The following is a 12,256-nucleotide window of genomic DNA, read 5'->3' on the forward strand; positions in this document are numbered from 1 at the left end:
ACCCAAATCGAATCTGATGGCTGAATCGATAAAACCAGACCTAATATGAATTTCAGGCAATTTGCTGATCTCTGCATGTTTCTTAATCCGAAAAAAACAAGACATTACTACAAAGGAAAAGCTACAGTAACATTGTATCCAGTGTAAGAAGGTACAAGGAATCATCATGTATGAAAGGTACGTGTCACCGAGGTTCCTGGCCTCAGTGGAGTAGGAGACAGTTTTTATGTGCCAGCAGCAGTTTCTGTTTGACACCTTAATACTTAGTATGGCTGTATAGCTGATCCGGGAAAGCTCTTACTGGGAGTAGTCAAAGTGCTGGGTGGGTGACTACTCCCCATGTTCCAGGCCGGATTTTGCCAGGCCTAAAACCCAGCCAGCACTGCCAGGTGAGGAGGATTACCTCCGTCTGACAGTGGAGCTCAGGGGATGTGTGTGCTGGGATCTGAGACTTGTGCCGTGCTGGAGGGCTGAGACCCGTCTGTAAGGGAAATGGGCCCCTAAAAGCCTGCTGGAGGCAGAACTGCCAACAAGGTGATTTCTGCTATGTGGACTTTCCATTGTGTGTCAACTAACACCAAGACTGCAAAGTGCCGTTTTGTTTTTGCTTTATGTGTGAATAAACAAGGAAGTTTGATTTAAGAACTGGTAGTTTGCCTCTGTACTGCGTCCGCACACCCTGTCTATCAGAGCGAATCCCCACACCAGATTATTCCTCAGTAAACACTATAACATTTTTCTTCAGCGACTTTTTGGTCACATTTTCTGTGTTGTCACGTCTTCTCATTCTCTTCCATGGTGTGCGGCTGGACAACAGGTGGTCACTTGGACAAGGAACGAGGCTCAGCACATAACTCTCCTGATAAAATGATTGGACGCTTGTTTTGGCTCAGAAACTTCACATTCTGACGTTGTGTCCCCGGGGGGAGGGTAAAAGTGAATTTCTGGAGCAGAGCGGAGAGGAGCAGGAAGAGCTCCATGCGGGCCAGGTTCTCTCCAGGACAAGCTCGCTTCCCTAGAAGAATAACACAACTTCAGTCAGGTCATTGCTATCACTGGGTGTCACTTTGTGCTTCATCTCCTCAAGCTTTGAAGACATCTGCTTGCTGTCAGTAAATAAATAAATAATATTGTTGCTTATACAGTATGTAGAAGAAGGGGTTGCGACACAGACAACAAATGACCATATGGTAAAATGACTGTGGTCCCTTGCTATCCATCATCTGACTGGGACAGTAATTCCATCATTGTTCTCCTCCTATGAAGAATCATAACATTGGAAATCATTATTGGAGATGTGGCGGTAATGTCAACAAGCCCTGAGTTCCCAGAGGTTTATTTAGACTGGATACAACTGCAGCCGGCTTACACCCGCATTAAAGAGGGCAGCAGCACCGGGCACTGATATAAAGGACCATGGCATTTAGGACCTGGTCTGAAGTCTTCTCCAGTAGACAAAGTTGAGGTAGCGCTTTAAGTAATACACGCTGTTAGGGTACAGCTACACGTGTCACGCGCCCAGTTATTGCAGTGTAACAGGGCTACCATAGGATTAAATGAGGTTGCAGCTGCGACCACAGCAGCCAAATCACAAAAAATTCAACAGTCATATTTTTAGCGATTCATGTGTCAAGCTACGACCCTATGGCAGCCCTGACTTCTGCGTGCGACACTCATAAACACCCGTAATTGTACCCCTCAGATGCCGCATTCATTACTGATCATAGCATCTGACATTAATATTATAGGGTAAAATAAATAAATAAAATCATACTTACCTCATCCATTTGATCGGGAAGAGGCGGCTCCCACCATCTTGATTCTGGTTCCTGCATGAAATCGCACATGGGATTTTGGGTGGGATCTTCAAGATGGGAGCAGCTCTTTGCACTCAAATGGATGAGGTAAATATGATTTTATTTACTTTTTACCACCATTTCAGGAAAATAGATTTACTACCATGAAGCATGAGGAAATTCAGCTTCGCGGCGAAGCAAATTTTTCCTGAAATTCGCTCAACACTAATTGTACTCTTCAGCTATATTTGATATTAGAGAAGTCACTCGCCCTCTTTTTCAATGCTGACCTTGTACCTGCCATTACTTCCTCCAGGGGGAGAGCTTTCCATAGAGTGACTACTCTAACTGTAAAGAACCCTTTCCTATATAGAAGTATCAGCCACATGTAATCTCAGCTTCTTTGTACAGTTCTTGGTTAAATCCTGCTGTTTCATCTTCTCCTGTCTATTCGTTTGAGGCATTTTCTATGTAACTATTAATGTTGAGCTAATCGAAGTTAACGAAGTGGACTTTGATCAGAATTTCAGGAAAAATTTGATTCCTCGCGATGTCGAATTTCCTCATGCTCTCCTCAATTTTCCATGAAATGGCATAAAAATAAAAAAAAATTGTACCTCATCCATTTGAACACAATGAGGCCACCTTGGACACCTTGGTTAAAGATCCCGAGCAAAATCCTGTGCACGGTGACATATGACATCACCACTCTGGTTGACATGATGACTTCATCACGCACCGTGCGAGATTTCACACTGGATCTTAAAGCAAAATAGCCACAGTGGCCTCCGTGGTAAATACATTTTTTTTTAGAGCAACCGCTAAAATGCTAAAATATTGATTTCAGATGAACGCGGCATCTTAGGGGTTCAATGACAGGGGCGGCCCAATCGATGTTCCCTGTCATTGCACCCACTACTTTAAAAAAAATGTGCTTCATGACAAATTAATTTGTCATGAAGCAAATTTGTTTGTAAAATTTGGCGAAGCAACCAAATTGAATTTTTAACAACACCGGTCATCTCACAGCAGACCCATTAGTTTGTATCAGGTCATCTCTGCTGCAGCCAGGCTCGTTTAGGAGAAGAGTTCCTTGTTGGATAGCCTCTCTTTAAATATTTCTGGGCATCCTGCTTTGCAAAGTGTAGATTTTTTCCTCTTTTCCTTAGAGGCCGTATACGATGTCCCAGATGCTGTTTCACCTGACAATTCTCATCTCTGCACCTTGAAACAGGAATTTATTGTAGGATAGCTGAGAACACTCTGCAGAATTTAGATTGTAGGTGGCTGCTAGTGAGTGGAATGGCTCCCTCTTCTGTTGTCAGTATCATTTAGGTCTTTCTGATCAGATTAAAGCTGCCATGGTGCAGCTTCCTCCATATTATTCTCTGAACAGTCTAATTTCACAGGCCATAATTATTAACCAGTGTATCAAAGACAGAAGGTCAGAGATGAAATATGCTTCATGTCATACTGATAATGTCTCCTATGTGATGAAACGCAACCAATACAAATAGGTTCCATGAGAATCTCCAAGGTAGAGAAGAGCAGAGAAGAGTTACGTTGCCCAGGTCTGAGCTTCTCCAAGGCTTCTACTGTACATCTTTGTGTCTCCAGTTCTTACCTGCTGAGAAAGGCATGAACGCCAACCTGGTGCGGAACTCGCCCTCTTCATTCAAGAAATGTCTGGGGTTGAACTCTTCTGGAGTCTCCCACTGAGATGGGTCTGACAGGACGGAGGTGAGGAAGGGGATCACGGTTGCACCCTATTAACAGGAAAGGACAAATAAATGTATCTTGGTTATGAGGATTGTAGTTTACTGATGAATTCCCCATATACTGTACTTATTACCATTGCAGGTGGACGCAGGAAAAACACAATTTTTTGCAGAGGTGTTCTGTGTCTCAGGCTCTGTTTAGGTCAGTCTGTAAATTACAAACTTAAATGTGTTGGATTGTTTCCAATTATGATTTGATTCAAAGTTGCATAAAGATGTCAATAAATGTGAACTGCTGGGTGGTTGTGTACCAGCAGGTGTGGACCCACTGTGTCCCTGAAGGTATCTGGCTTAGGGTTACTTCTAAGGGTCCTATCTAAGTTGCAGCAGGAACAGGGCTGAGTTTTCATTGGTGCAGATTTTTATTGGAGACTTGATTTTATTCCCCAGTAACAATCCCAGCAGTAACACCTGAGGTCACCTGTTGGAGTAAGGATGTGGACTGGTGAATCCCACTTCCACCTACCCACTAGTCCAACAAATCCATCCCAGAACACACTCTGACCAAACCTTTCTCAAAGTACACTTTAATGAAATCACTGCATCTCTCTGGATTTCATTTCACCCAGCTGAGGATCATCCCCAAGAAGACTGGAGGCTGGAGTCACTGCCAAAGAGGCTGCAACTAAGACCTAAGAAAAGGTGCTGAAGACTTATGTCCAGAGTAAAGGGCTTGACGACTTATGTCCTGAGTAAAGGGGCTAAAGATTTATGTCCTGAATACAGGGGCTGAAGAATTATGTCCTGAGTAAAGGGGCTGAAGCAGGCATGGGATTCAGCCAGTTCCCTCAGGTTCTCCAGATCCAGTTGTTAAAATTACAGTCGGATTTGAGAACTGTGCTACTGGCAAATCCCGAACCGGCGCCCTGGAGGCTGCAGCAGCTGGAGATGAGCGCTTCTATTCCATAGTTAAGCTCCTTAGGCTTTTAAAAGCTGGGTGGTATGTGTGTGTAGTGTATATATGGTATATTTATGTATGTGTATCATGTATATGGTGTATTTATGTTTGTTGCATATACATTCCTGATCAAAAGTTTAACCCCTTAAGGACACAGGGCGTACAGGTACGCCCTTGTGCCCTGGTACTTAAGGACACAGGGCGTACATGTACGCCCTGTGCATTTTCGATCACTGCCGTGCGGCTGGCAGTGATCGGAACCCGGTGCCTGCTCAAATCATTGAGCAGGCACCTAGGCTAAATGCGCGGGGGGGTCCCGTGACCCCCCCATGTCGGCGATCGCGGCAAACCGCAGGTCAATTCAGACCTGCGGTTTGCTGCGATTTCTGCAGTTTCTGATCCCCGCGGTCCCTGACCGCGGGGATCAGAAACTTTTGCATTTGTAAAATATAAATGTATCCCTCCCCCCTGCACCCCTTAGTGATTTTTGCCCGGTGGGAGGTGCAGGGGGAGGGTTGCGGGCGGTGCGGGCGGTGCGGGAGGCGGGCGGTGCGGTAGGCGGGATCGCGATCCCCCGCCCGCCTCCCATTGCGTAATCGTTGGCGTCTAGTGGGTTATACCAGGGTGCCAGCACATTGCTGGCACCCTGGTATAAACGGCTGACATCGGTGATGCGATGTCAGCCGTTTAACCCTTTCCATACAGCGGTCCGTACGGACCGCTGTATGGAAAAGGTTAACAGTAAGAGGGAGCTCCCTCCCTCTCCGATCGGGGGGCTGCTGTGCCTTTGCAGCCCCCCGATGGGAGAGGGAGAGAGCTCCCAGGCAGCCCCCCCAAGCCCCGTCCTTACCCTTCCCCGTCTGCGAAGTTCTGGCCACTACTGAGCAGACGGGGAAGGTTCCCATGGCAACAGGACGCCTCTCAGGCGTCCTGCTGTCCATGGTGCTGAACAGATCTGTGCTGAAAGCATAGATCTGTTCAGTGTAAGTAAAATACAGTTACAGATACCTATATAGGTTCTGTACTGTATTTTACAGACATCAGACCCACTGGATCTTCAAGAACCAAGTGGGTCTGGGTCAAAAAAAAAGTGAAAAAAGTGAAAAATAAAGTAAAAATCAAAAAACACATTTATCACTGATTAAAAATGAAAAAAATAAAATTCCCTACACATGTTTGGTATCGCCGCGTCCGTAACGACCTGATCTATAAAACGGTCATGTTACTTTACCCGAACGGTGAACGCCATAAAAATAAAAAATTAAAAACTATGATGAAATTGGAATTTTGCCCACCTTACTTCCCAAAAAAAGGTAATAAAAGTGATCAAAAAAGTCGCATCTACGCCAAAATTGTAACAATCAAACCGTTATCTCATCCCGCAAAAATCATACCCTACCCAAGATAATCGCCCAAAAACTGAAAAAGTTATGGCTCTTAGACTATGGAAACACTAAAACATGATTTATTTTGTTTCAAAAATGAAATCATTGTGTAAAACTTACATAAAAAAAAAAAGTATACATATTAGGTATCGCCGCGTCCGTATTGAACGGCTCTATAAAAATATCACATGAACTAACCCCTCAGATGACCACCGTAAAAAAATTAAAATAAAAACGGTGTAAAAAAAGCCATTTTTTGTCATCTTCCGTCACAAAAAGTGTAATAGCAAGCAATCAAAAAGTCATGTGCACCCCAAAATAGTGCCAATCAAACAGTCATCTCATCCCACAAAAAATGAGACCCTACTTAAGATAATCGCCCAAAAATTTAAAAAACTATGGCTCTTAGACTATGGAGACACTAAAACATTTTTTTTGTTTTAAAAATGAAATTATTGTGTAAAACGTACATAAATAAAAAAAATTGTATACATATTGGGTATCACCGCGTCCGTGACAACCTGCTCTTTAAAATTACGTCATGATCTAACCTGTCAGATGAATGGTGTAAATAACAAAAAAAAAAAACGGTGCCAAAAAAGCAATTTCTTGTTACCTTGCCGCACAAAAAGTGTAATATAGAGCAACCAAAAATCATATGTACCCTAAACTTGTACCAACAAAACTGCCACCCTATCCCGTAGTTTCTAAAATGGGGTCACTTTTTTGGAGTTTCTACTCTAGGGGTGCATCAGGGGGCTTCAAATGGGACATGGTGTCAAAAAAAACAGTCCAGCAAAATCTGCCTTCCAAAAACCGTATGGCATTCCTTTCCTTCTGCGCCCTGCCGTGTGCCCGTACAGCGGTTTACGACCACATATGGGGTGTTTCTGTAAACTACAGAATCAGGGCCATAAATAATGAGTTTTGTTTGGCTGTTAACCCTTGCTTTGTAACTGGAAAAAAAATATTAAAATGGAAAATCTGCCAAAAAAGTGAAATTTTGAAATTGTATCTCTATTTTCCATTAAATCTTGTGCAACACCTAAAGGGTTGACAAAGTTTGTGAAATCAGTTTTGAATACCTTGAGGGGTGTAGTTTCTTAGATGGGGTCACTTTTTTGGAGTTTCTACTCTAGGGGTGCATCAGGGGGGCTTCAAATGGGACATGGTGTAAAAAAAACTGTCCAGCAAAATCTGGCTTCCAAAAACCATACGGCGCACCTTTCCCTCTACGCCCTGCCGTGTGGCCGTACAGCAGTTTACGGCCACATATTGGGTGTTTCTGTAAACTACAGAATCAGGGCCATGAATAATGAGTTTTGTTTGGCTGTTAACCCTTGCTTTGTAACTGGAAAAAAAATATTAAAATGGAAAATCTGCCAAAAAAAGTGAAATTTTGAAATTGTATCTCTATTTTCCATTAAATCTTGTGCAACACCTAAAGGGTTAACAAAGTTTGTAAAATCAGTTTTGAATACCTTGAGGGGTGTAGTTTCTTAGATGGGGTCACTTTTATGGAGTTTCTACTCTAGGGGTGCATCAGGGGGCTTCAAATGGGACATGGTGTCAAAAAAACTGTCCAGCAAAACATGCCTTCCAAAAACCAAACGGCGCACCTTTCACTCTACGCCCCGCTGTGTGGCCGTACAGTAGTTTACGGCCACATATGGCGTGTTTCTGTAAACGGCAGAGTCAGGGCCATAAAGATACAGTCTTGTTTGGCTGTTAACCCTTGCTTTGTTAGTGGAAAAAATGGGTTAAAATGGAAAATTAGGCAAAAAAATGAAATTCTCAAATTTCATCCCCATTTGCCAATAACTCTTGTGCAACACCTAAAGGGTTAACAAAGTTTGTAAAATCAGTTTTGAATACCTTAAGGGGTGTAGTTTCTTAGATGGGGTCACTTTTATGGAGTTTCTACTCTAGGGGTGCATCAGCGGGCTTCAAATGGGACATGGTGTCAAAAAACCAGTCCAGCAAAACATGCCTTCCAAAAACCAAACGGCGCACCTTTCACTCTACGCCCCGCTGTGTGGCCGTACAGTAGTTTACGGCCACATATGGGGTGTTTCTGTAAACGGCAGAGTCAGGGCAATAAAGATACAGTCTTGTTTGGCTGTTAACCCTTGCTTTGTTAGTGGAAAAAATTGGTTAAAATGGAAAATTAGGCAATAAAATTAAATTCTCAAATTTCATCCCCATTTGCCAATGACTCTTGTGCAACACCTAAAGGGTTAACAAAGTTTGTAAAATCAGTTTTGAATACCTTGAGGGGTGTAGTTTATAGAATGGGGTCATTTTTGGGCGGTTTCTATTATGTAAGCCTCGCAAAGTGACTTCAGAGCTGTAGTATTCCCTAAAAATTGGGTTTTTGTAAATTTCTGAAAAATTTCAAGATTTGCTTCTAAACTTCTAAGCCTTGTAACATCCCCAAAAAATAAAATATCATTCCCAAAATAATTCAAACATGAAGTAGACATATGGGGAATGTAAAGTCATCACAATTTTTAAGGGTATTACTATGTATTACAGAAGTAGAGAAACTGAAACTTTGAAATTTGCTAATTTTTCCCAATTTTTGGTAAATTTGACATTTTTTTATGCAAAAAAAAATATTTTTTTTAACTTTATTTTACCAGTGTCATGAAGTACAATATGTGACGAAAAAACAATCTCAGAATGGCCTGGATAAGTCAAAGCGTTTTAAAGTTATCATCACTTAAAGTGACACTGGTCAGATTTTCAAAAAATGGCCTGGTCCTAAGGTGTAAAAAGGCTGTGTCCCTAAGGGGTTAAGACCACTTGAAAAATGGCAAGAAATAATATTTGACATTGTTGGATCCTAACAAGGTTCCAAGTAGAGCTTCAACATGCAACAATAAGAAATGAGAGTGAGACAGAACATTTTTTGAGCATTCAATGAATTGGAAATAATGATTAAACTGAGACAGGCTGTTTTTCAACTGATCCAAATTTTAGGACCACATGCCTTTAAAAGGCCAAATCTGTCCAAAGATGTGGATTCATTCTCATTTTCACGTTGTGTTGGCAAAGGCAGAAAAACTATTCCTTTTTGAACGTGGTCAGGTTGTTGAACTGCATAAGCAGGGTGTCTCACAGTGCGCCATCACTGCTGAGGTGGGACGCAGTAAGACAGTCATTTGGAATTTCAAAAATGATCCTGAGGGTTATGGAACAAAAAAGTAAAGTGGAAGACCCAAAAAAATTTCATCAGCACTGAGCCGGAGGATCCAATTGGCTGTCTGTCAAGACACTGGACGATCCTTGACTCAAATTAAGGCCCTTACTGGTGCTGACTGCAGCCCCATAACCATCAGGTGGCATCTGAGACTCAAAGGCTTCAAAAACAAAAAACGTCTTCAAAGACCTCGTCTCCTTGAACGCCACAGAACTGCTCGTTTGGACTTTGCAAGAGAGCACCAAACATGGGACATTCAAAGGTGGAAGAAAGTATTTGATAAAATGGAACCTTGATAGTCCTGATGGTTTCCAACGTTACTGGCATGAGAAGCAGATCCCACCTGAGATGTTTTCTACACACCACAGTGGAGGGGGCGCCAAAATGGTCTGGGGTGCTTAGTGGAACAATGGAGCTTCAGTAAGTGCTGTGGTGTCAAACGGCTGCTGGCTATGTCAGGATGCTGCAGAGAGCATTCCTCATGACTGAGGGCCCTCGTCTGTGTGGTAATGACTAGGGATGAGCGAACTCGAACTGTATAGTTCGGGTTCGTACCGAATTTTGGGGTGTCCGTGACACGGACCCGAACCCGGACATTTTCGTAAAAGTCCGGGTTCGGGTTCGGTGTTCGTCGCTTTCTTGGCGCTTTTGTGACGCTTTCTTGGCGCTTTTTGAAAGGCTGCAAAGCAGCCAATCAACAAGCGTCATACTACTTGCCCCAAGAGGCCATCACAGCCATGCCTACTATTGGCATGGATGTGATTGGCCAGAGCACCATGTGACCCAGCCTCTATTTAAGCTGGAGTCACATAGCGCCGCCCGTCACTCTGCTCTGATTAGCGTAGGGAGAGGTTGCGGCTGCGACAGTAGGGCGAGATTAGGCAGATTAACTCCTCCAAAGGACTTGATTAACTGATCGATCTGCAGCTGTGGATCATTGAGCTGCTGATCCTCAATTGCTCACTGTTTTTAGGCTGCACAGACCGTTTGTCAGTCTCATTTTTCTGGGGTGATCGGCGGCCATTTTGTGTCTTGTGGTGCGCCAGCACAAGCTGCGACCAAGTGCATTTAACCCTCAATGGTGTGGTTGTTTTTTGGCTAAAGCCTACATCAGGGTGAAGCTGTCACACCAAGTGCATTTAACCAGCAATAGTCTGTTCATTTTTTGGCCATATACAAAATCAGGGGCAAGCTGCGCCTGTCACCAAGTGCATTTAACCCTCAATGGTGTGGTTGTTTTTTGGCTAAAGCCTACATCAGGGTGAAGCTGTCACACCAAGTGCATTTAACCAGCAATAGTCTGTTCATTTTTTGGCCATATACAAAATCAGGGGCAAGCTGCGCCTGTCACCAAGTGCATTTAACCCTCAATGGTGTGGTTGTTATTTGGCTAAAGCCTACATCAGGGTGAAGCTGTCACACCAAGTGCATTTAACCAGCAATAGTCTGTTCATTTTTTGGCCATATCCCAGTCTAATTCTGTCACTAAATCCATACCGGTCACCCAGCGCCTAAATACTAGGCCTCAAATTTATATCCAGCTAAATCTGTCCCTAGTGCTGTAGCTGGGCGAGTTATTTAGTGTCCGTTCAAGCACATTTCTTGTTCTGGGTTGAAATACAATTCTCAATTTAGCAATTTCATAATTTAGTGGTTCCTGCTATATCAGAGCTCTTTGAAATCTATCCCAAAAAGGGTATATAATATTGAAGGTGCACATAGGGTCATTCAGAGTAACTTCACACACACCCGCTACTGTGTATTTCCAAGTCTAATTCTGTCACTAAATCCATACCGGTGACCCAGCGCCTAAATACTAGGCCTCAAATTTAATTCCCTCTAAATCTCTCGTTACCCACCGGTGTACTGTTGTTGCTGGGCAAGATATTTAGTGTCCGTCAAAGCACATTTTTTGTTCTGGGTTGAAGTACAATTCCCAATTTAGCAATTTCATAATTTAGTGGTTTCTGCTATATCAGAGCTATTTGAAATCTATCCCTAAAAGGGTATATAATATTGAAGGTGCACATAGGGTCATTCAGAATAACTTCACACACACACGCTTCTGTGCATTTCCAAGTCTAATTCTGTCACTAAATCCATACCGGTGACCCAGCGCCTAAATACTAGGCCTCAAATTTAAATCCCTCTAAATCTCTCGTTACCCACCACTGTACTGTTGTTGCTGGGCAAGATATTTAGTGTCCGTCAAAGCACATTTTTTGTTCTGGGTTGAAGTACAATTCCCAATTTAGCAATTTCATAATTTAGTGGTTTCTGCTATATCAGAGCTATTTGAAATCTATCCCTAAAAGGGTATATAATATTGAAGGTGCACATAGGGTCATTCAGAATAACTTCACACACACGCTTCTGTGCATTTCCAAGTCTAATTCTGTCACTAAATCCATACCGGTGACCCAGCGCCTAAATACTAGGCCTCAAATTTAAATCCCTCTAAATCTCTCGTTACCCACCGCTGTACTGTTGTTGCTGGGCAAGATATTTAGTGTCCGTCAAAGCACATTTTTTGTTCTGGGTTGAAGTACAATTCCCAATTTAGCAATTTCATAATTTAGTGGTTTCTGCTATATCAGAGCTATTTGAAATCTATCCCTAAAAGGGTATATAATATTGAAGGTGCACATAGGGTCATTCAGAATAACTTCACACACACGCTTCTGTGCATTTCCAAGTCTAATTCTGTCACTAAATCCATACCGGTGACCCAGCGCCTAAATACTAGGCCTCAAATTTAATTCCCTCTAAATCTCTCGTTACCCACCGCTGTACTGTTGTTGCTGGGCAAGATATTTAGTGTCCGTCAAAGCACATTTTTTGTTCTGGGTTGAAGTACAATTCCCAATTTAGCAATTTCATAATTTAGTGGTTTCTGCTATATCAGAGCTATTTGAAATCTATCCCTAAAAGGGTATATAATATTGAAGGTGCACATAGGGTCATTCAGAATAACTTCACACACACCCGCTACTGTGTATTTCCAAGTCTAATTCTGTCACTAAATCCATACCGGTGACCCAGCGCCTAAATACTAGGCCTCAAATTTAATTCCCTCTAAATCTCTCGTTACCCACCGGTGTACTGTTGTTGCTGGGCAAGATATTTAGTGTCCGTCAAAGCACATTTTTTGTTCTGGGTTGAAGTACAATTCCCAATTTAGCAATTTCATAATTTAG

General features: G+C 42.7%; 1 protein-coding gene across 1 annotated transcript in view; it reads right to left on the minus strand.

Annotated features, from left to right (window-relative positions):
- Positions 1 to 591: 591 nt before the first annotated feature.
- Positions 592 to 12,256, minus strand: part of LOC122938469 (cytochrome P450 2C29-like) — a 97,593-nt gene continuing 85,928 nt past the window's right edge. Inside the window, exons 9-10 of the mRNA XM_044293995.1 lie at positions 3,421 to 3,562; positions 592 to 1,015 (exon numbers count right to left, since the gene is read on the minus strand). Coding sequence (XP_044149930.1) covers positions 822 to 1,015; positions 3,421 to 3,562 — 336 coding nt within the window. The 3' untranslated portion in view covers positions 592 to 821. The remainder of the gene's footprint in view (positions 1,016 to 3,420; positions 3,563 to 12,256) is intronic.

Source organism: Bufo gargarizans, chromosome 5, assembly GCF_014858855.1.
Source record: "Bufo gargarizans isolate SCDJY-AF-19 chromosome 5, ASM1485885v1, whole genome shotgun sequence".
NCBI lineage: Eukaryota > Metazoa > Chordata > Amphibia > Anura > Bufonidae > Bufo > Bufo gargarizans.